Source organism: Coregonus clupeaformis, unplaced genomic scaffold, assembly GCF_020615455.1.
Source record: "Coregonus clupeaformis isolate EN_2021a unplaced genomic scaffold, ASM2061545v1 scaf1926, whole genome shotgun sequence".
Lineage (NCBI taxonomy): Eukaryota > Metazoa > Chordata > Actinopteri > Salmoniformes > Salmonidae > Coregonus > Coregonus clupeaformis.
The window spans coordinates 12,178-37,302 of record NW_025535380.1 but is presented as its reverse complement, the minus strand read 5'-3'; the positions used below and the strand labels follow the sequence as shown (position 1 = coordinate 37,302).

Genomic DNA, 25,125 nt, shown 5'->3' with positions numbered 1-25,125 from the left:
CACAGGTGATACTACTATAGGTAATACAGCCTTTAGAGGAAAGCTTAATGAACACAGGTGATACTACTATAGGTAATACAGCCTTTAGAGGAAAGCTTAATGAACACAGGTGATACTACTATAGGTAATACAGCCTTTAGAGGAAAGCTTAATGAACACAGGTGATACTACTATAGGTAATACAGCCTTTAGAGGAAAGCTTAATGAACACAGGTGATACAGCCTTTAGAGGAAAGCTTAATGAACACAGGTGATACTACTATAGGTAATACAGCCTTTAGAGGAAACCTTAATGAACACAGGTGATACAGCCTTTAGAGGAAAGCTTAATGAACACAGGTGATACTACTATAGGTAATACAGCCTTTAGAGGAAAGCTTAATGAACACAGGTGATACTACTATAGGTGATACAGCCTTTAGAGGAAAGCTTAATGAACACAGGTGATACTACTATAGGTGATACAGCCTTTAGAGGAAAGCTAGTACTTGGTGGCAAAACCCTTGTTGGCAATCACAGAGGTCAGACGTTTCTTGTAGTTGGCCACCAGGTTTGCACACATCTCAGGAGGGATTTTGTCCCACTCCTCTTTGCAGATCTTCTCCAAGTCATTAAGGTTTCGAGGCTGACGTTTGGCAACTCGAACCTTCAGCTCCCTCCACATATTTTCTATGGGATTAAGGTCTGGAGACTGGCTAGGCCACTCCAGGACCTTAATGTGCTTCTTCTTGAGCCACTCCTTTGTTGCCTTGGCCGTGTGTTTTGGGTCACTGTCATGCTGGAATACCCATCCACGACCCATTTTCAATGCCCTGGCTGAGGGAAAGAGGTTCTCACCCAAGATTTGACGGTACATGGCCCCGTCCGTCATCCCTTTGATGCGGTGAAGTTGTCCTGTTCCCTTAGCAGAAAGACACCCCCAAAGCATAATGTTTCCACCTCCATGTTTGACGGTGGGGATGGTGTTCTTGGGGTCATAGGCAGCATTCCTCCTCCTCCAAACACGGCGAGTTGAGTTGATGCCAAAGAGCTCGATTTTGGTCTCATCTGACCACAACACTTTCACCCAGTTCTCCTCTGAATCATTCAGATGTTCATTGGCAAACTTCAGACGGGCATGTATATGTGCTTTCTTGAGCAGAGGGACCTTGCGGGCGCTGCAGGATTTCAGTCCTTCACGGCGTAGTGTGTTACCAATTGTTTTCTTGGTGACTATGGTCCCAGCTGCCTTGAGATCATTGACAAGATCCTCCCGTGTAGTTCTGGGCTGATTCCTCACCGTTCTCATGATCATTGCAACTCCACGAGGTGAGATCTTGCATGGAGCCCCAGGCTGAGGGAGATTGACAGTTATTTTGTGTTTCTTCCATTTGCGAATAATCGCACCAACTGTTGTCACCTTCTCACCAAGCTGCTTGGCGATGGTCTTGTAGCCCATTCCAGCCTTGTGTAGGTCTACAATCTTGTCCCTGACATCCTTGAAGAGCGCTTTGGTCTTGGCCATGGTGGAGAGTTTGGAATCTGATTGATTGCTTCTGTGGACAGGTGTCTTTTATACAGGTAACAAGCTGAGATTAGGAGCACTCCCTTTAAGAGTGTGCTCCTAATCTCAGCTCGTTACCTGTATAAAAGACACCTGGGAGCCAGAAAGCTTTCTGATTGAGAGGGGGTCAAATACTTATTTCCCTTATTAAAATGCAAATCAATTTATAAAAATTTTTATCATGTGTTTTTCTGGATTTTGTTGTTGTTATTCTGTCTCTCGCTGTTCAAATAAACCTACCATTAAAATTATAAACTGATCATGTCTTTGTCAGTGGGCAAAAGTACAAAATCAGCAGGGGATCAAATACTTTTTTCCCTCACTGTATGTTCTAAAACTTTGAACCGGTAGCGTATATATATATATATATATACACACACACACACACACACACACACACACATATATATAAATAAACTCAGCAAAAAAAGAAATGTCCCCTTTTCAGGACCCTGTCTTTCAAAGATAATTTGTAAAAATCCAAATAACTTCACAGATCTTCATTGTAAAGGGTTTAAACACTGTTTCGCATGCTTGTTCAATGAACCATAAACAATTAATGAACATGCAGCTGTGGAACGGTCGTTAAGACACTAACAGCTTACAGACGGTAGGCAATTAAGGTCACAGTTATGAAAACTTAGGACACTAAAGAGGCCTTTCTACTGAAAAACACCAAAAGAAAGATGCCCAGGGTCCCCTGCTCATCTGCGTGAACGTGCCTTAGGCATGCTGCAAGGAGGCATGAGGATAAATAAATTGCAATGCAACTCCAAACCGAGCTTCTTTAACAATGCGGAGGGCTCTGTATAGCTCCACATTGACATGATTGGTTGAAAGTAGGTGGGGGCGGTACATCCTGTAGAAAACACAAGCTCACTTCCTTGACAACAGCTCTGCACTGCTCTGCGAAGCATGAATGCCCTGAGGTCATATCACCGTAAATACTGCCTGGCCAATGCAGACGTTGGATTGACCCTGCGCCCAGATGCACAAGGCACTTCTCTCTCCAGAATACGCTCTCGCCCGCCAATGTGTGCACATTCATTGTTTCATACCTTCATTGTATAAATTGTTTGCGTTTGATTGTTAGTGTCTATCAATTCCTCATTACATATATCACCAGTAGTACATTTACCTTTAATTCCTATCATTTCTAATGTACAATGTTTGTTACAGTAATTTATTTTAATGCATTCAATATATTATTATTCCAGTCTTCCTGTTCTCATTGTCGGAGTGGACACATTGTTTGCAGAGTGCACAACCTACGCTATAATATATATATATATATATATATATATATATATATATATATATATATATATATATATATATATATATATATATTTATACACATACATACATACATACATACACACACACACACACATATATATATATATTCACCTGCTATAGATGTGAGAAACAACTTTTGGTTGATTTCATTCCATTTACGAGTTTTGTCAATTTAGTCCTTGTCTTTTGTTTGGAGCTCCTGTCCATGTTGAGTAAAGACGCATAGAAGTAGTCCTATAGGCTACCTGGCCCACAGGCTACCTGGCCTAGAGGCTACCTGGCCTGCGCTCAAATGTAGACCTATAAATGTAATAAATGTGCCCATTTGGGGATCTGATAGTATTTATGATTGGCTTAACGCACCACCACTAATGACCTGTGGAGCTTCTCACAGTAATGTTTTCTTCACCTCAAACAGCAAGAAAACAAAGTCTGTTTTACATCCATTGAGAATTACAATAGTTCCTCAATGTATTTGAAGAATCTTTCCAGCTCTCACCACTCAGCGTGAAAGGGAAAAATGTAATGCTCTGATCTCTGGAAACGTCATAAAATAGCCTGATTACTTCCCATCAGCGCTGGACTTGGACTGAAATTGTTTCTGGTACTAATTTTGGGCTCTGGTACAGTTAATATTTAGGTGCAGGAGCTCCACAATACTTTTGAGCTAATATTCTATAAGACGAACAGGAGCTCAAGCAGTAAGCAGGGGTCTGTTCTGTTAGACTTCAGGGCAGCTTTTGACATTATCGATCGTAGTCTGCTGCTGGAAACACTGATGTTATGGCTTTACACCCCCTGCTATATTGTGGATAAAGAGTTACCTGTCTAACACAACACAGATGGTGTTCTTTAATGGAAGCCTCTCCAACATAATCAAAGTAGAATCAGGAATTCCCCAGGGCAGCTGTCTAGGCCCCTTACTTTTTTCAATCTTTACTAACGACATGCCACTGGCTTTGAGTAAAGCCAGTGTGTCTATGTATGTGGATGACTCAACACTATACACGTCAGCAACTACAGCAACTGAAATGACTGCAACACTTAAACAGCTGCAGTTAGTCTCCGAATGGGTGGCAAGGAATAAGTTAGTCCTAAATATTTCAAGATCTAAAATAATTGTATTTGGGACAAATCATTCACTAAACCTCAAAGAAATCTTGTAATAAATAATGTGGAAATTGAGCAAGTTGAGGTGACTAAACTGCTTGGAGTAACCCTGGATCGTAAACTGTAATGGTCAAAACATATTGATACAACAGTAGCTAAGATGGGGAGAAGTCTGTCCATAATAAAGCGCTGCTCTGCCTTCTTAACAGCACTATCAACAAGGCAGGTCCTACAGGCCCTAGTTTTGTCGCACCTGGACTACTGTTCAGTCGTGTGGTCAGGTGCCACAAAGAGGTCCTTAGGAAAATTGCAATTGGCTCAGAACAGGGCAGACTGTGAAGCAACACAAATGTATATCAGCGAGAAAGAATCCTTTAAACAAAAAACTATGGTGCCTCCATCCTACTAAACTACACTGTAGCAGTTACAGATCCATACAGCTATGGAGCCTCCATCCTACTAAACTACACTGTAGCAGTTACAGATCCATACAGCTATGGGGCCTCCATCCTACTAAACTACACTGTAGCAGTTAAAGATCCATACAGCTATGGGGCCTCCATCCTACTAAACTACACTGTAGCAGTTACAGATCCATACAGCTATGGAGCCTCCATCCTACTACACTACACTGTAGCAGTTACAGATCCATACAGCTATGGGGCCTCCATCCTACTAAACTACACTGTAGCAGTTACAGATCCATACAGCTATGGAGCCTCCATCCTACTAAACTACACTGTAGCAGTTACAGATCCATACAGCTATGGAGCCTCCATCCTACTAAACTACACTGTAGCAGTTACAGATCCATACAGCTATGGTGCCTCCATCCTACTACACTGTAGCAGTTACAGATCCATACAGCTATGGGGCCTCCATCCTACTAAACTACACTGTAGCAGTTACAGATCCATACAGCTATGGGGCCTCCATCCTACTAAACTACACTGTAGCAGTTACAGATCCATACAGCTATGGGGCCTCCATCCTACTAAACTACACTGTAGCAGTTACAGATCCATACAGCTATGGGGCCTCCATCCTACTAAACTACACTGTAGCAGTTACAGATCCATACAGCTATGGGGCCTCCATCCTACTAAACTACACTGTAGCAGTTACAGATCCATACAGCTATGGGGCCTCCATCCTACTAAACTACACTGTAGCAGTTACAGATCCATACAGCTATGGGGCCTCCATCCTACTAAACTACACTGTAGCAGTTACAGATCCATACAGCTATGGGGCCTCCATCCTACTAAACTACACTGTAGCAGTTACAGATCCATACAGCTATGGTGCCTCCATCCTACTAAACTACACTGTAGCAGTTACAGATCCATACAGCTATGGGGCCTCCATCCTACTAAACTACACTGTAGCAGTTACAGATCCATACAGCTATGGGGCCTCCATCCTACTAAACTACACTGTAGCAGTTACAGATCCATACAGCTATGGTGCCTCCATCCTACTAAACTACACTGTAGCAGTTACAGATCCATACAGCTATGGGGCCTCCATCCTACTAAACTACACTGTAGCAGTTACAGATCCATACAGCTATGGGGCCTCCATCCTACTAAACTACACTGTAGCAGTTACAGATCCATACAGCTATGGGGCCTCCATCCTACTAAACTACACTGTAGCAGGTACAGATCCATACAGCTATGGGGCCTCCATCCTACTAAACTACACTGTAGCAGTTACAGATCCATACAGCTATGGTGCCTCCATCCTACTAAACGGTAGCAGTTACAGATCCATACAGCTATGGGGCCTCTATCCTACTAAACTACACTGTAGCAGTTACAGATCCATACAGCTATGGGGCCTCCATCCTACTAAACGGTAGCAGTTACAGATCCATACAGCTATGGGGCCTCCATCCTACTAAACTACACTGTAGCAGTTACAGATCCATACAGCTATGGGGCCTCCATCCTACTAAACTACACTGTAGCAGTTACAGATCCATACAGCTATGGGGCCTCCATCCTACTAAACTACACTGTAGCAGTTACAGATCCATACAGCTATGGGGCCTCCATCCTACTAAACTACACTGTAGCAGTTACAGATCCATACAGCTATGGGGCCTCCATCCTACTAAACTACACTGTAGCAGTTACAGATCCATACAGCTATGGAGCCTCCATCCTACTAAACTACACTGTAGCAGTTACAGATCCATACAGCTATGGGGCCTCCATCCTACTAAACTACACTGTAGCAGTTACAGATCCATACAGCTATGGTGCCTCCAACCTACTAAACTACACTGTAGCAGTTACAGATCCATACAGCTATGGAGCCTCCATCCTACTAAACTACACTGTAGCAGTTACAGATCCATACAGCTATGGTGCCTCCATCCTACTAAACTACACTGTAGCAGTTACAGATCCATACAGCTATGGGGCCTCCATCCTACTAAACTACACTGTAGCAGTTACAGATCCATACAGCTATGGAGCCTCCATCCTACTAAACTACACTGTAGCAGTTACAGATCCATACAGCTATGGAGCCTCCATCCTACTAAACTACACTGTAGCAGTTACAGATCCATACAGCTATGGAGCCTCCATCCTACTAAACTACACTGTAGCAGTTACAGATCCATACAGCTATGGAGCCTCCATCCTACTAAACTACACTGTAGCAGTTACAGATCCATACAGCTATGGAGCCTCCATCCTACTAAACTACACTGTAGCAGTTACAGATACATACAGCTATGGAGCCTCCATCCTACTAAACTACACTGTAGCAGTTACAGATCCATACAGCTATGGTGCCTCCATCCTACTAAACTACACTGTAGCAGTTACAGATCCATACAGCTATGGGGCCTCCATCCTACTAAACTACACTGTAGCAGTTACAGATCCATACAGCTATGGAGCCTCCATCCTACTAAACTACACTGTAGCAGTTACAGATCCATACAGCTATGGGGCCTCCATCCTACTAAACTACACTGTAGCAGTTACAGATCCATACAGCTATGGGGCCTCCATCCTACTAAACTACACTGTAGCAGTTACAAAACCATACAGCTATGGTGCCTCCATCCTACTAAACTACACTGTAGCAGTTACAGATCCATACAGCTATGGGGCCTCCATCCTACTAAACTACACTGTAGCAGTTACAGATCCATACAGCTATGGGGCCTCCATCCTACTAAACTACACTGTAGCAGTTACAGATCCATACAGCTATGGAGCCTCCATCCTACTAAACTACACTGTAGCAGTTACAGATCCATACAGCTATGGGGCCTCCATCCTACTAAACTACACTGTAGCAGTTACAGATCCATACAGCTATGGAGCCTCCATCCTACTAAACTACACTGTAGCAGTTACAGATCCATACAGCTATGGGGCCTCCATCCTACTAAACTACACTGTAGCAGTTACAGATCCATACAGCTATGGGGCCTCCATCCTACTAAACTACACTGTAGCAGTTACAGATCCATACAGCTATGGGGCCTCCATCCTACTAAACTACACTGTAGCAGTTACAGATCCATACAGCTATGGTGCCTCCATCCTACTAAACTACACTGTAGGAGTTACAGATCCATACAGCTATGGAGCCTCCATCCTACTAAACTACACTGTAGCAGTTACAGATCCATACAGCTATGGGGCCTCCATCCTACTAAACTACACTGTAGCAGTTACAGATCCATACAGCTATGGGGCCTCCATCCTACTAAACTACACTGTAGCAGTTACAGATCCATACAGCTATGGGGCCTCCATCCTACTAAACTACACTGTAGCAGTTACAGATCCATACAGCTATGGAGCCTCCATCCTACTAAACTACACTGTAGCAGTTACAGATCCATACAGCTATGGAGCCTCCATCCTACTAAACTACACTGTAGCAGTTACAGATCCATACAGCTATGGGGCCTCCATCCTACTAAACTACACTGTAGCAGTTACAGATCCATACAGCTATGGGGCCTCCATCCTACTAAACTACACTGTAGCAGTTACAGATCCATACAGCTATGGGGCCTCCATCCTACTAAACTACACTGTAGCAGTTACAGATCCATACAGCTATGGTGCCTCCATCCTACTAAACTACACTGTAGCAGTTACAGATCCATACAGCTATGGAGCCTCCATCCTACTAAACTACACTGTAGCAGTTACAGATCCATACAGCTATGGGGCCTCCATCCTACTAAACTGTAGCAGTTACAGATCCATACAGCTATGGGGCCTCCATCCTACTAAACTACACTGTAGTTACAGATCCATACAGCTATGGAGCCTCCATCCTACTAAACTACACTGTAGCAGTTACAGATCCATACAGCTATGGTGCCTCCATCCTACTAAACTACACTGTTGCAGTTACAGATCTATACAGCTATGGGGCCTCCATCCTACTAAACTACACTGTAGCAGTTACAGATCCATACAGCTATGGGGCCTCCATCCTACTAAACTACACTGTAGCAGTTACAGATCCATACAGCTATGGGGCCTCCATCCTACTAAACTACACTGTAGCAGTTACAGATCCATACAGCTATGGGGCCTCCATCCTACTAAACTACACTGTAGCAGTTACAGATCCATACAGCTATGGAGCCTCCATCCTACTAAACTACACTGTAGCAGTTACAGATCCATACAGCTATGGGGCCTCCATCCTACTAAACTACACTGTAGCAGTTACAGATCCATACAGCTATGGAGCCTCCATCCTACTAAACTACACTGTAGCAGTTACAGATCCATACAGCTATGGGGCCTCCATCCTACTAAACTACACTGTAGCAGTTACAGATCCATACAGCTATGGTGCCTCCATCCTACTAAACTACACTGTAGCAGTTACAGATCCATACAGCTATGGAGCCTCCATCCTACTAAACTACACTGTAGCAGTTACAGATCCATACAGCTATGGGGCCTCCATCCTACTAAACTACACTGTAGCAGTTACAGATCCATACAGCTATGGGGCCTCCATCCTACTAAACTACACTGTAGCAGTTACAGATCCATACAGCTATGGGGCCTCCATCCTACTAAACTACACTGTAGCAGTTACAGATCCATACAGCTATGGGGCCTCCATCCTACTAAACTACACTGTAGCAGTCACAGATCCATACAGCTATGGAGCCTCCATCCTACTAAACTACACTGTAGCAGTTACAGATCCATACAGCTATGGAGCCTCCATCCTACTAAACTACACTGTAGCAGTTACAGATCCATACAGCTATGGAGCCTCCATCCTACTAAACTACACTGTAGCAGTTACAGATCCATACAGCTATGGGGCCTCCATCCCTACTAAACTACACTGTAGCAGTTACAGATCCATACAGCTATGGGGCCTCCATCCTACTAAACTACACTGTAGCAGTCACAGATCCATACAGCTATGGAGCCTCCATCCTACTAAACTACACTGTAGCAGTTACAGATCCATACAGCTATGGAGCCTCCATCCTACTAAACTACACTGTAGCAGTTACAGATCCATACAGCTATGGAGCCTCCATCCTACTAAACTACACTGTAGCAGTTACAGATCCATACAGCTATGGGGCCTCCATCCTACTAAACTACACTGTAGCAGTTACAGATCCATACAGCTATGGAGCCTCCATCCTACTAAACTACACTGTAGCAGTTACAGATCCATACAGCTATGGGGCCTCCATCCTACTAAACTACACTTCTCCAGTTAGTTTACACCAAGGTGTTGGAGCACGCTAGATTCAGTAGCTAATTAGCACAGGTGGTCACCTCATGTCTTCTGTCTGTTTTCCATAAACAAGCGCTGTAACATGGAGATATGGCCTTGTGGGAACCCTAACCCTATCAAGGTGTGTATCAATTTAACCTTTCGTTTTTTGAAGAAAAAATTAATATAAATAAATAAATAAAATCACTGATATGAATGATAATGCGCTTCCAAAACTGTCCCTGAAGCGACGCGTGTTAATCTTCAGATTGAGATTAGGGACTCGTAACAATACTCCCCCATACAGAAGACCCCTTCATCCTTAGCGCTTGACAATACTCCCCCATACAGAAGACCCCTTCATCCTTAGCGCTTGACAATACTCCCCCATACAGAAGACCCCTTCATCCTTAGCGCTTGACAATACTCCCCCATACAGAAGACCCCTTCATCCTTAGCGCTTGACAATACTCCCCCATACAGAAGACCCCTTCATCCTTAGCGCTTGACAATACTCCCCCCATACAGAAGACCCCTTCATCCTTAGCGCTTGACAATACTCCCCCATACAGAAGACCCCTTCATCCTTAGCGCTTGACAATACTCCCCCATACAGAAGACCCCTTCATCCTTAGCGCTTGATCAGGACTCTCAGTTCCATTACACATAAGAGTCATCGGAGGAAGGCGTCTTCTGTAGGGGGGAGTTTTGTTAAGATCCCCGACGCCCGATCTGAACAGTAACATGCATCGCTTGCGGTACGGTTTTGGAAGCATAAGGACCATATCTTTCATCTCAACCAGGTTAAATTGATACACACCTTGAAAGGGTTAGGGTTCCCACAAGGCCATATCTCCATGTTACAGCGCTTGTTTAAGTTACACAAGAGGCGGTCACCTGTGCTAATTAGCTATCTAGCATGCTCCCAACACCTGTGCTAATTAGCTATCTAGCATGCTCCCAACACCTGTGCTAATTAGCTATCTAGCATGCTCCCAACACCTGTGCTAATTAGCTATCTAGCATGCTCCCAACACCTGTGCTAATTAGCTATCTAGCATGCTCCCAACACCTGTGTGTAAACTTAACTCGGGAAGTGTAGTTTCATCGGATGGAGGCATCCACAGCTGTATGGATCTGTAACTGCTAAACTAGGTATCTTTTTTATTTGAAGGATTCTTTCTCGCTGCTGTTTCGAAAGCCATAAATCAAGCTATGATGGACGTTTCTAAATGATTATTGACTTTTCAAAACATTTAAAACACAGCGTCGGGATTGTAGTTGACATGAGGCAGTCCCGGGTGAAGCTGATGGCTGAGAACTGGAGGGAGAAGGCGGAATGCCTCCTAGAGTTTAACAGCTACTCCGTCCAATGACTCTTCTGTTTACTGGACCTGAGAACTGGAGGGAGAAGGCGGAATGCCTACTAGAGTTTAACAGCTACTCCGTCCAATGACTCTTCTGTTTACTGGACCTGAGAACTGGAGGGAGAAGGCGGAATGCCTACTAGAGTTTAACAGCTACTCCGTCCAATGACTCGTATGTGTAATGGACCTGAGAACTGGAGGGAGAAGGCGGAATGCCTCCTAGAGTTTAACAGCTACTCCGTCCAATGACTCGTATGTGTAATGGACCTGAGAACTGGAGGGAGAAGGCGGAATGCCTCCTAGAGTTTAACAGCTACTCCGTCCAATGACTCTTCTGTTTACTGGACCTGAGAACTGGAGGGAGAAGGCGGAATGCCTACTAGAGTTTAACAGCTACTCCGTCCAATGACTCTTCTGTTTACTGGACCTGAGAACTGGAGGGAGAAGGCGGAATGCCTCCTAGAGTTTAACAGCTACTCCGTCCAATGACTCTTCTGTTTACTGGACCTGAGAACTGGAGGGAGAAGGCGGAATGCCTACTAGAGTTTAACAGCTACTCCGTCCAATGACTCTTCTGTTTACTGGACCTGAGAACTGGAGGGAGAAGGCGGAATGCCTCCTAGAGTTTAACAGCTACTCCGTCCAATGACTCTTCTGTTTACTGGACCTGAGAACTGGAGGGAGAAGGCGGAATGCCTACTAGAGTTTAACAGATACTCCGTCCAATGACTCTTCTGTTTACTGGACCTGAGAACTGGAGGGAGAAGGCGGAATGCCTCCTAGAGTTTAACAGCTACTCCGTCCAATGACTCTTCTGTTTACTGGACCTGAGAACTGGAGGGAGAAGGCGGAATGCCTACTAGAGTTTAACAGCTACTCCGTCCAATGACTCGTATGTGTAATGGACCTGAGAACTGGAGGGAGAAGGCGGAATGCCTCCTAGAGTTTAACAGCTACTCCGTCCAATGACTCTTCTGTTTACTGGACCTGAGAACTGGAGGGAGAAGGCGGAATGCCTACTAGAGTTTAACAGCTACTCCGTCCAATGACTCTTCTGTTTACTGGACCTGAGAACTGGAGGGAGAAGGCGGAATGCCTACTAGAGTTTAACAGCTACTCCGTCCAATGACTCTTCTGTTTACTGGACCTGAGAACTGGAGGGAGAAGGCGGAATGCCTCCTAGAGTTTAACAGCTACTCCGTCCAATGACTCTTCTGTTTACTGGACCTGAGAACTGGAGGGAGAAGGCGGAATGCCTCCTAGAGTTTAACAGCTACTCCGTCCAATGACTCTTCTGTTTACTGGACCTGAGAACTGGAGGGAGAAGGCGGAATGCCTCCTAGAGTTTAACAGATACTCCGTCCAATGACTCTTCTGTTTACTGGACCTGAGAACTGGAGGGAGAAGGCGGAATGCCTCCTAGAGTTTAACAGCTACTCCGTCCAATGACTCTTCTGTTTACTGGACCTGAGAACTGGAGGGAGAAGGCGGAATGCCTCCCTAGAGTTTAACAGCTACTCCGTCCAATGACTCTTCTGTTTACTGGACCTGAGAACTGGAGGGAGAAGGCGGAATGCCTACTAGAGTTTAACAGCTACTCCGTCCAATGACTCTTCTGTTTACTGGACCTGAGAACTGGAGGGAGAAGGCGGAATGCCTCCTAGAGTTTAACAGCTACTCCGTCCAATGACTCGTATGTGTAATGGACCTGAGAACTGGAGGGAGAAGGCGGAATGCCTCCTAGAGTTTAACAGCTACTCCGTCCAATGACTCTTCTGTTTACTGGACCTGAGAACTGGAGGGAGAAGGCGGAATGCCTACTAGAGTTTAACAGCTACTCCGTCCAATGACTCTTCTGTTTACTGGACCTGAGAACTGGAGGGAGAAGGCGGAATGCCTCCTAGAGTTTAACAGCTACTCCGTCCAATGACTCGTATGTGTAATGGACCTGAGTCATGATCAAGGGCTATGGGAAAACACAGCTGCAAACACACGGTGTTAGCCAAAGCCCCGAAACAAATATTATTTTATAGGCTAACTCTGTCTTGGATAACTTGGCTATTCACTATAATCCTGTTGGACGATGATCTTATCTATACATATATTCTATTCCAACTGGAGGAGATCTGTAAATTCAGACAATGCAAAGGAGATAGAGAATTAACTGGCAAACCGCAGGAATTAGAGGTAAAGGAAAAATACAGGATATGATCGAAATTGGTTTTACACTTGCATTTAAACTAGTATGGCTATCTTCCATCTAGCCTACACGGTTAGGGTGCTCGGGTAGCCTAAACTAAATAAAGACGCCCGTTCCTTTCTTACCCTTTTCTTTCAGATCGGGAGAGATTGTCCACGTGTATATTTTCCAACAATGAGTTGACCGAGGTTTATTCCTTTACGATCCAAACTCCGCTGATTTTAAACATTTGAAAGTTTCAGAGAGGAGAAGCGGCTCTTGAAACGCAGATTCTTCCTGGTCGCCATATCGGCTCGACTGACTGAAGGCTAACACTGCGTTACACTGTTAAAAAAATGTGGCAGACCATTGATTTTGTTACCCGGACAATAAAATCAGCACAGTAGTGCCTCCAGCACTCGTAACTGGCACTACACCTCAGCTGGTGTCATTTGGATCAGGCCTCTAGAGTGGGAGCAATAGTACCACCTAGCGGCTTCACTTAAGCATGACCACGGTTGGGGCCGTTCAAAGTCGACCACTAGAATAGAATAGCCCCATATCATATGGGACCACTATAATAGAATAGCCCCATATCATATGGGACCAGTAGAATAGAATAGCCCCATATCATATGGGACCACTAGAATAGAATAGCCCCATATCATATGGGACCACTAGAATAGAATAGCCCCATATCATATGGGACCACTAGAATAGAATAGCCCCATATCATATGGGACCACTAGAATAGAATAGCCCCATATCATATTTTAGCTCATTGGTCACCATAGCAACACCCACCCGTAGTATGCACTCCAGCAGGTATATCTCACTGGTCATCCCCAAAGCCAACACCTCCTTTGGCCGCCATTCCTTCCAGTTCTCTGCTGCCAATGACTGGAACGAACTGCAAAAATCTCTGAAGCTGGAGACTCTTATCTCCCTCACTAACTTTAAGCATCAGTTGTCAGAGCACCTTACCGATCACTGCACCTGTACACAGCCCATCTGTAATTAGCCCACCCAACTACCTCATCCCCATATTGTTATTTATTTTGCTCTTTTGCACCCCAGTATCTCTATTTGCACATCATCTCTTGCACATCTAGCATTCCAGTGTTAATACTAATTGTAATTATTTTGCACTATGGCCTATTTATTGCCTTACCTCCATAACTTGCTACATTTGCACACACTGTATATATATTTTCTGTTGTATTTTTGACTTTGTTTTGTTTTACCCCATATATAACTCTGTGTTGTTGTTTTTATCGCACTGCTTTGCTTTATCTTGGCCAGGTCGCAGTTGTAAATGAGAACTTGTTCTCAACTGGCTTCTTACCTGGTTACATAAAGGTGAAATAAAATAAAGAATAGAATAGAATAGGTCCAACTTTATCTAGAGACGCGGAACATAAACATAGCCTATTTTCCTTATCAACAGCCAAAAGGGCTTTGGCCAGTACGGGTATCGAACCCGCGACCTTCGCGTTATTAGCACGACGCTCTAACCAACTGAGCTAACCGGCCGCTGAACACTCCTCGCCAAATGGAGTAATTTATCCCGGGGAAGATCAGCCGTTTTGCTTTTATGAATGCCACAACAGTATTGCGCTCGTTTGGATTTTCAACGTCTTCTCCAAACAGCTACAAAATATCACCAAATATATAATTCAATAATGTTATGTAGCTCAATTGGTAGAGCACGGCGCTTGCAACGCCAGGGTAGTGGGTTCGATCCCCGGGACCACACATACGTAAAAATGTATGCACACATGACTGTAAGTCGCTTTGGATAAAAGCGTCTGCTAAATGGCATATTATTATTATTATCACATGTACTAAAATGCTCGGTGCATTTCAGTGTCCTTGCGCCCTCCGCCGTTCACAGACTGTCACATACAGTCCGGAGACACGCTCTGCTTCGCGCCAATTGTGACAGCGCTGACAAGATGGCGGACAGTAGAGGAGGACAGTGAGAAAGGAAAACACAGCATCATATTTAGAGTTGTCAGCGTGTTTTTAAATGGCCTTTTTAGATTTTAAGATAGCCAATGACTGCAAGATCGGAGCGTATCATATCCACTGAAACGGCTTTATGTTTGCGAGATGCAGGACAAAATATGCTCTTTATCTGGCTGCGTTGAAAAGTCTGACAGTGCGGTTGGATGAAAGACTAGTAGGCTACAGTACAGCTGGCGAAGTGTCAGCCAGTAGTTCGATAACTAATCAGTGAAATGAGATCGTGAATGCTTTGCGGTCAAAATAAATGTAACTGTTCGCTAGTACAGTCCAGCTAACATTGTCAGCTAGCTATTTGTATTCATGTTGATGTGTTGGCACTGTGCAGCTAGCTAGCTAGCTAGGTAGGGTACGATGCTAGCGAAAAAGCTAAATAGGCAGTTTGCAAGCTAGCTAATTTTCTCAAGTAAATATTCCTCCGATGATTTGCTAGTGACAGTAGTTACGTTAACACAAGGACAACGATCGATGAACTAGCTTGCTAACACCATAAGGTTTTCGTGGCCGAGTCAACATGTTTTGACTTTGTAGCGAGCTTGTTCAGAAGGGGAAGGATTCACAAAACGCATCGATACGGACGCAAGACGCCATCCCCAGTCGGACCGACGCACGACCTGTGTCGTGTATTCTGCGTTCTAACTAGTGACCAGCTGAAGCTAGTTAGCTGTAATAGCCGGTCACTCAGGCGACATGGCTCACTCTCCGGTTCAGAGTAGCCTGCCAGGGATGCAGGTACGCTTGTTTTCACCTCATGTCTAGTAGCTAGCTGGCTAACGTACACCTTACCAGAGCTCTCTATAGCTACATCACCTGCTGTCAGTTGATGTTAACAATACTAAAGACAGCACCGTAATCACAGAATGCTGCAGATGCAGATTTCTACTGTACAGTAATCCTTTCTACTGTACTCTACTGTACTGATTACTACTGAACTCTTCTGTACTGATTACTACTGTACTGATTACTACTGTACTCATTTCTACTGTACAGTAATCCTTTCTACTGTACTCTACTGTACTGATTACTACTGTACTGATTTCTACTGTACTCATCTCTACTGTACAGTAATCCTTTCTACTGTACTGATTACTACTGTACTCATTTCTACTGTACAGTAATCCTTTCTACTGTACTGATTACTACTGTACTCATTTCTACTGTACAGTAATCCTTTCTACTGTACTGATTACTACTGTACTCATTTCTACTCTACTGTACTGATTACTACTGTACTGATTACTGCTGTACTGATTACTACTGTACTCATTTCTACTGTACTGTAATCCTTTCTACTGTACTCTACTGTACTGATTACTACTGTACTGATTACTACTGTACTGATTACTACTGTACTGTGATGTCCAAACTTCTGAAACATAGACATGTATGATTGGTTCAGATTCGGTCTGGTCCGGACCAACCATGTGGTCTTATTTGGGGGCGGTGCTCATTAGTATAGTAGCCAAAATAAGAACATTTGCATATTTCTACCTTTTGTGTACCTATTTAGGTTACATAACCAGGAAGAGAATGATATTCATATCCAGAATTATGCATTTCTGTAAAGTACAGATCAGGGACCCATGATGTAATTCCGTTACCGTAATTCCGTTACCGGATGTAAATCCTACTATAGTTCAATATGCTTAACCAAACATTTTGTATTTTTCAAACTCAAGGTGTCATGTCAGATAGTTGATACCCCATTCTTTCTGCAGACATCTTTGAATCTTAATTCGGAGCAGATGTTTAAGAGTTTTTGGAAAACGTGATCGCATAAAAACTGATTCAGATTTTAGTATAATTCTGTATCTGCACAGTTCTTCCAGTAAATGTGTTTTCGTGACATTTCTAGCTGGGTTTATACACCATGATATCTCTGGCTGGGAGAGTTCACACAGGGAGGCTGGTTCTGTGTTTGGGTTAATACACCATGATATCTCTGGCTGGGAGAGTTCACACAGGGAGGCTGGTTCTGTGTTTGGGCCTGGTTGGGAGGCTGGTTCTGTGTTTGGGTTAATACACCATGATATCTCTGGCTGGGAGAGTTCACACAGGGAGGCTGGTTCTGTGTTTGGGTTTATACACCATGATATCTCTGGCTGGGAGAGTTCACACAGGGAGGCTGGTTCTGTGTTTGGGTTTATACACCATGATATCTCTGGCTGGGAGAGTTCACACAGGGAGGCTGGTTCTGTGTTTGGGTTTATACACCATGATATCTCTGGCTGGGAGAGTTCACACAGGGAGGCTGGTTCTGTGTTTGGGCCTGGTTGGGAGCCTGGTTCTGTGTTTGGGTTTATACACCATGATATCTCTGGCTGGGAGAGTTCACACAGGGAGGCTGGTTCTGTGTTTGGGTTTATACACCATGATATCTCTGGCTGGGTTAATACACCATGATATCTCTGACTGGGAGAGTTCACACAGGGAGCCTGGTTCTGTGTTTGGGTTAATACACCATGATATCTCTGGCTGGGAGAGTTCACACAGGGAGGCTGGTTCTGTGTTTGGGTTAATACACCATGATATCTCTGGCTGGGAGAGTTCACACAGGGAGGCTGGTTCTGTGTTTGGGTTAATACACCATGATATCTCTGGCTGGGAGAGTTCACACAGGGAGGCTGGTTCTGTGTTTGGGCCTGGTTGGGAGCCTGGTTCTGTGTTTGGGTTAATACACCATGATATCTCTGGCTGGGAGAGTTCACACAGGGAGGCTGGTTCTGTGTTTGGGTTTAGACACCATGATATCTCTGGCTGGGAGAGTTCACACAGGGAGGCTGGTTCTGTGTTTGGGTTAATACACCATGATATCTCTGGCTGGGAGAGTTCACACAGGGAGGCTGGTTCTGTGTTTGGGTTTATACACCATGATATCTCTGGCTGGGTTAATACACCATGATATCTCTGGCTGGGAGAGTTCACACAGGGAGGCTGGTTCTGTGTTTGGGTTAATACACCATGATATCTCTGGCTGGGAGAGTTCACACAGGGAGGCTGGTTCTGTGTTTGGGTTAATACACCATGATATCTCTGGCTGGGAGAGTTCACACAGGGAGGCTGGTTCTGTGTTTGGGCCTGGTTGGGAGGCTGGTTCTGTGTTTGGGTTAATACACCATGATATCTCTGGCTGGGAGAGTTCACACAGGGAGGCTGGTTCTGTGTTTGGGTTAATACACCATGATATCTCTGGCTGGGAGAGTTCACACAGGGAGGCTGGTTCTGTGTTTGGGTTAATACACCATGATATCTCTGGCTGGGAGAGTTCACACAGGGAGCCTGGTTCTGTGTTTGGGCCTGGTTGGGAGCCTGGTTCTGTGTTTGGGCCTGGTTGGGAGCCTGGTTCTGTGTTTGTGTCTGGTTGGGAGGCTGGGACTGCTCTACTCTGGAGTTTCCTTCTGGAGAACCCCTTGGGAGTTAGGGTTAGGGCTCCCTGAGTGTTTCACTGTTGTTTCTCCTCTGATAAAGCTGCAGCTATAGAAGACTTGAAGTCTTGTCATTATACGGCAAGGTATATGAAAGGACCTTGAAACAAGACTGAGATAAAGCCAGGGCCAGGGAAGAGTACTGTAGGGTTAGGGTCACAGGTCAGGACCAGGGAAGAGTACTGTAGGGTTAGGGTCACAGGTCAGGACCAGGGAAGAGTACTGTAGGGTTAGGGTCACAGGTCAGGACCAGGGAATAGTACTGTAGGGTTAGGGTCACAGGTCAGGACCAGGGAAGAGTACTGTAGGGTTAGGGTCACAGGTCAGGACCAGGGAAGAGTACTGTAGGGTTAGGGTCACAGGTCAGGACCAGGGAAGAGTACTGTAGGGTTAGGGTCACAGGTCAGGACCAGGGAAGAGTACTGTAGGGTTAGGGTCACAGGTCAGGACCAGGGAAGAGTACTGTAGGGTTAGGGTCACAGGTCAGGACCAGGGAATAGTACTGTAGGGTTAGGGTCACAGGTCAGGACCAGGGAAGAGTACTGTAGGGTTAGGGTCACAGGTCAGGACCAGGGAAGGGTACTGTAGGGTTAGGGTCACAGGTCAGGACCAGGGAAAAGTATTGTAGGGTTAGGGTCACAGGTCAGGACCAGGGAAGAGTACTGTAGGGTTAGGGTCACAGGTCAGGGTTAGGGTCACAGGTCAGGACCAGGGAAGAGTACTGTAGGGTTAGGGTCACAGGTCAGGACCAGGGAAGAGTACTGTAGGCTTAGGGTCACAGGTCAGGACCAGGGAAGAGTACTGTAGGCTTAGGGTCACAGGTCAGGACCAGGGAAGAGTACTGTAGGGTTAGGGTCACAGGTCAGGACCAGGGAAGGGTACTGTAGGGTTAGGGTCACAGGTCAGGACCAGGGAAAAGTATTGTAGGGTTAGGGTCACAGGTCAGGACCAGGGAAGAGTACTGTAGGGTTAGGGTCACAGGTCAGGACCAGGGAAGAGTACTGTAGGGTTAGGGTCACAGGTCAGGACCAGGGAATAGTACTGTAGGGTTAGGGTCACAGGTCAGGACCAGGGAAGAGTACTGTAGGGTTAGGGTCACAGGTCAGGACCAGGGAAGGGTACTGTAGGGTTAGGGTCACAGGTCAGGACCAGGGAAGGGTACTGTAGGGTTAGGGTCACAGGTCAGGACCAGGGAAAAGTATTGTAGGGTTAGGGTCACAGGTCAGGACCAGGGAAGAGTACTGTAGGGTTAGGGTCACAGGTCAGGGTTAGGGTCACAGGTCAGGACCAGGGAAGAGTACTGTAGGGTTAGGGTCACAGGTCAGGACCAGGGAAGAGTACTGTAGGCTTAGGGTCACAGGTCAGGACCAGGGAAGAGTACTGTAGGGTTAGGGTCACAGGTCAGGACCAGGGAAGAGTGCTGTAGGGTTAGGGTCACAGGTCAGGACCAGGGAAGAGTACTGTAGGGTTAGGGTCACAGGTCAGGGTTAGGGTCACAGGTCAGGACCAGGGAAGAGTACTGTAGGGTTAGGGTCACAGGTCAGGACCAGGGAAGAGTACTGTAGGGTTAGGGTCACAGGTCAGGACCAGGGAAGAGTACTGTAGGGTTAGGGTCACAGGTCAGGACCAGGGAAGAGTACTGTAGGGTTAGGGTCACAGGTCAGGACCAGGGAAGAGTACTGTAGGGTTAGGGTCACAGGTCAGGACCAGGGAATAGTACTGTAGGGTTAGGGTCACAGGTCAGGACCAGGGAAGAGTACTGTAGTGTTAGGGTCAGAGCTAAGTGATATCCTAGCCCTAGGTTATGTCAGGGAAACAGAATAGAATATAACTCCTTTATTCAATATTCTGTTAGACATAAAGAGGACTTTTGGCTTCATCATTGCTGCAGTGTTGCAACACGCGTTGTTGACAAATTAATGATATTGCTTAACTCTTATCACATGTCATGTAATCATCTTCTAAGCATTGCTGCTCTCTCTCCCTCCTCCCCCCTCTCTCTCCCTCCTCCCCCCTCTCTCTCCCTCCTCCCCCCTCTCTCTCTCTCTCTCCCTCCTCTCTCTCTCTCCCTCCTCCCCCCTCTCTCTCCCTCCTCCCCCCTCTCTCTCCCTCCTCCCCCCCTCTCTCTCTCTCCCTCCCTTCTCCCCATCTCTCTCCCTCCTCCCCCCTCTCTCTCCCTCCTCCCCCCTCTCTCTCTCTCCCTCCCTTCTCCCCATCTCTCTCCCTCCTCCCCCCTCTCCCCCCCTCTCCCTCCCCCTCTCTCTCCCTCCTCCCTCCTCCCCCCTCTCTCTCCCTCTCTCCCTCCTCCCCCCTCTCTCTCCCTCCTCCCCCCTCTCTCTCCCTCTCTCCCTCCTCCCCCTCTCTCTCCCTCTCTCCCTCCTCCCCCTCTCTCTCCCTCCTCCCCCCTCTCTCTCCCTCCTCCCCCTCTCTCTCCCTCCTCCCCTCTATCTCTCCCTCCTCCCTCCACCCCCCTCTCTCTCCCTCCTGCCCCTCTCTCTCCCTCCTCCCCTCTATCTCTCCCTCCTCCCTCCACCCCCTCTCTCTCCCTCTCCCTCCCTTCTCCCCCTCTCTCCCTCCCTCCCTTCTCCCCCTCTCTCTCTCCCTCCTCCCTCCTCCCCCTCTTTCCCTCCCTTCTCGCCCTCCCACCCTTCCTCGCCCCCCTCTCGCCCTCCCACCCTTCCTCGCCTCCTCTCGCCCTCCCTCGCCCCCTCCCTCCCCCCTCCTCCCTTCCTCCCCCCTCGCCCCCTCCTCCCCTCCCTCTCTCCCTTCTCCCTTCTCCTCCTGTAGAACCTGAAAGCGGACCCAGAGGAGCTGTTCACTAAGTTGGAGAGGATAGGGAAAGGCTCGTTTGGTGAGGTGTTTAAAGGAATAGACAACAGGACTCAGAAGGTGGTGGCCATTAAGATCATTGACCTGGAGGAGGCTGAGGACGAGATAGAGGACATCCAGCAAGAGATCACCGTGCTGAGTCAGTGTGACAGCCCCTTCATCACCAAGTACTATGGATCATACCTGAAGGTAGGTTATAGGGTTAAGGGTCAGCCTTATAGATCAGGAGATCACTGTGCTGAGTCAGTGGGACAGCCCCTTCATCACCAAGTACTATGGATCATACCTGAAGGTAGGTTATAGGGTTAAGGGTCAGCCTTATAGATCAGGAGATCACTGTGCTGAGTCAGTGGGACAGCCCCTTCATCACCAAGTACTATGGATCATACCTGAAGGTAGGTTATAGGGTTAAGGGTCAGCCTTATAGATCAGGAGATCACTGTGCTGAGTCAGTGGGACAGCCCCTTCATCACCAAGTACTATGGATCATACCTGAAGGTAGGTTATAGGGTTAAGGGTCAGCCTTATAGATCAGGAGATCACTGTGCTGAGTCAGTGGGACAGCCCCTTCATCACCAAGTACTATGGATCATACCTGAAGGTAGGTTATAGGGTTAAGGGTCAGCCTTATAGATCAGGAGATCAGCGTGCTGAGTCAGTGGGACAGCCCCTTCATCACCAAGTACTATGGATCATACCTGAAGGTAGGTTATAGGGTTAAGGGTCAGCCTTATAGATCAGGAGATCACTGTGCTGAGTCAGTGGGACAGCCCCTTCATCACCAAGTACTACGTCTCCTATCTCAAAGTGAGCACCACTATCCCATAATACCCCCCTGCTGTACCACTGTCCCCTGCAACACAACACTATTGATCCAGTCTGTCAGTCAGTACCATGTACAGTTCTGAACAGATGACCTCCATGTCGCTGTCGCTGGGGTGAATTCCCCGTTGGGGCAAACTGGGCCATGTCTCTGTCTCTGGAGTGAGTTCCCTGTTGGAGGGCAAACTGGGCCATGTCTCTGTCTCTGGAGTGAGTTCCCTGTCGGAGGGCAAACTGGGCCATGTCTCTGTCTCTGGAGTGAATTCCCTGTTGGAGGGCAAACTGGGCCATGTCTCTGTCTCTGGAGTGAATTCCCTGTTGGAGGGCAAACTGGGCCATGTCTCTGTCTCTGGAGTGAATTCCCTGTTGGAGGGCAAACTGGGCCATGTCTCTGTCTCTGGAGTGAGTTCCCTGTCGGAGGGCAAACTGGGCCATGTCTCTGTCTCTGGAGTGAATTCCCTGTTGGAGGGCAAACTGGGCCATGTCTCTGTCTCTGGAGTGAATTCCCTGTTGGAGGGCAAACTGGGCCATGTCTCTGTCTCTGGAGTGAATTCCCTGTTGGAGGGCAAACTGGGCCATGTCTCTGTCTCTGGAGTGAGTTCCCTGTTGGAGGGCAAACTGGGCCATGTCTCTGTCTCTGGAGTGAGTTCCCTGTTGGAGGGCAAACTGGGCCATGTCTCTGTCTCTGGAGTGAATTCCCTGTTGGAGGGTAAACTGGGCCATGTCTCTGTCTCTGGAGTGAATTCCCTGTTGGAGGGCAAACTGGGCCATGTCTCTGTCTCTGGAGTGAATTCCCTGTTGGAGGGCAAACTGGGCCATGTCTCTGTCTCTGGAGTGAGTTCCCTGTTGGAGGGCAAACTGGGCCATGTCTCTGTCTCTGGAGTGAATTCCCTGTTGGAGGGCAAACTGGGCCATGTCTCTGTCTCTGGAGTGAATTCCCTGTTGGAGGGCAAACTGGGCCATGTCTCTGTCTCTGGAGTGAATTCCCTGTTGGAGGGCAAACTGGGCCATGTCTCTGTCTCTGGAGTGAGTTCCCTGTTGGAGGGCAAACTGGGCCATGTCTCTGTCTCTGGAGTGAGTTCCCTGTTGGAGGGCAAACTGGGCCATGTCTCTGTCTCTGGAGTGAATTCCCTGTTGGAGGGCAAACTGGGCCATGTCTCTGTCTCTGGAGTGAGTTCCCCTGTTGGAGGGCAAACTGGGCCATGTCTCTGTCTCTGGAGTGAATTCCCTGTTGGAGGGCAAACTGGGCCATGTCTCTGTCTCTGGAGTGAATTCCCTGTTGGAGGGCAAACTGGGCCATGTCTCTGTCTCTGGAGTGAATTCCCTGTTGGAGGGCAAACTGGGCCATGTCTCTGTCTCTGGAGTGAATTCCCTGTTGGAGGGCAAACTGGGCCATGTCTCTGTCTCTGGAGTGAATTCCCTGTTGGAGGGCAAACTGGGCCATGTCTCTGTCTCTGGAGTGAATTCCCCGTTGGAGGGCAAACTGAAGGCTTTTACAGGTTGTTTTCTAAACATACCGTACTTCAGCTAAGTGTCCTCGTTTCTGGCCTAGATACTAAACTAAGTGAAAAGCAAAGTGGTTCTCCCCTGCAGACATCTGGTCCACAGGCTGATATTCAGGACCATTAGCATGTTAGTAGGAAGGGATTTAACCGCATCTTAATCTCTCTTCCCACTTCTCTCCATTTTAATCCCAAATTAAACCAGGATAAAAGACTCCTGACTCCCACCTGACCGAGCGTCTCATGGCACCAGCACTTATTTAGAAAGATTTGGAGGAACCAGCCCCTGTCCTAACACACCTGTAACGGGTCTCTCCTCTCTGTTTTAGGAGGCCAAGCTATGGATCATCATGGAGTATCTAGGGGGAGGCTCAGCATTAGATCTGGTGAGTGATGTTACCAGGAGTCGCCCAATATGTGTACGTTGTGCTAGCTAACAGTGGTGGTTGTGTGAGTTGTGCTAGCTAACAGTGGTGGTTGTGTGAGTTGTGCTAGCTAACAGTGGTGGTTGTGTGAGTTGTGCTAGCTAACAGTGGTGGTTGTGTGAGTTGTACTAACTAACAGTGGTGGTTGTGTGAGTTGTGCTAGCTAACAGTGGTGGTTGTGTGAGTTGTACTAGCTAACAGTGGTGGTTGTGTGAGTTGTACTAGCTAACAGTGGTGGTTGTGCTAGCTAACAGTGGTGGTTGTGTGAGTTGTACTAACTAACAGTGGTGGTTGTGTGAGTTGTACTAACTAACAGTGGTGGTTGTGTGAGTTGTGCTAGCTAACAGTGGTGGTTGTGTGAGTTGTGCTAGCTAACAGTGGTGGTTGTGTGAGTTGTGCTAGCTAACAGTGGTGGTTGTGTGAGTTGTACTAACTAACAGTGGTGGTTGTGTGAGTTGTGCTAGCTAACAGTGGTGGTTGTGTGAGTTGTACTAGCTAACAGTGGTGGTTGTGTGAGTTGTACTAGCTAACAGTGGTGGTTGTGCTAGCTAACAGTGGTGGTTGTTGTGAGTTGTGCTAGCTAACAGTGGTGGTTGTGTGAGTTGTGCTAGCTAACAGTGGTGGTTGTGTGAGTTGTGCTAGCTAACAGTGGTGGTTGTGTGAGTTGTGCTAGCTAACAGTGGTGGTTGTGTGAGTTGTGCTAGCTAACAGTGGTGGTTGTGTGAGTTGTACTAGCTAACAGTGGTGGTTGTGTGAGTTGTACCTAGCTAACAGTGGTGGTTGTGTGAGTTGTACTAGCTAACAGTGGTGGTTGTGTGAGTTGTGCTAGCTAACAGTGGTGGTTGTGTGAG

At 46.7% G+C, this 25,125-nt stretch overlaps 2 protein-coding genes and 1 non-coding gene across 3 annotated transcripts in view; 1 reads left to right on the top strand and 2 right to left on the bottom strand.

Moving 5' to 3' along the window:
* Positions 1–13,631, bottom strand: part of LOC121561350 (FERM, ARHGEF and pleckstrin domain-containing protein 1-like) — a gene marked incomplete at its 3' end in the record, with an annotated part of 65,308 nt that extends 51,677 nt beyond the window's left edge. Inside the window, exon 1 of the mRNA XM_045218949.1 lies at positions 13,393–13,631. The remainder of the gene's footprint in view (positions 1–13,392) is intronic.
* Positions 13,632–14,705: 1,074 nt separating this feature from the next.
* On the bottom strand, positions 14,706–14,779 carry trnai-aau. Its single transcript has one exon. It is a non-coding gene; the product is annotated as a tRNA-Ile (tRNA).
* A 387-nt stretch (positions 14,780–15,166) lies between these two features.
* Positions 15,167–24,321, top strand: LOC123487950 (serine/threonine-protein kinase 24-like). The gene is made up of 3 exons (XM_045218950.1): positions 15,167–16,003; positions 21,484–21,714; positions 24,179–24,321. Exons 1-3 carry the CDS (start codon positions 15,962–15,964, stop codon positions 24,284–24,286), a joined length of 381 nt encoding a protein of 126 aa, XP_045074885.1. The 5' UTR covers positions 15,167–15,961; the 3' UTR covers positions 24,287–24,321.
* The last annotated feature ends 804 nt before the right edge of the window (positions 24,322–25,125 follow it).

What these genes read in the sequence shown, in the direction of transcription:
- LOC123487950 (XM_045218950.1), top strand. Translation starts at nt 15,962, where the DNA reads ATGGCTCACTCTCCGGTTCAGAGTAGCCTGCCAGGGATGCAG. An exon ending in GTAGCCTGCCAGGGATGCAG is followed by an intron (nt 16,004 to 21,483) that starts GTACGCTTGTTT and finishes CTCCTCCTGTAG; the next exon opens with AACCTGAAAGCGGACCCAGA. An exon ending in ACTATGGATCATACCTGAAG is followed by an intron (nt 21,715 to 24,178) that starts GTAGGTTATAGG and finishes TCTCTGTTTTAG; the next exon opens with GAGGCCAAGCTATGGATCAT.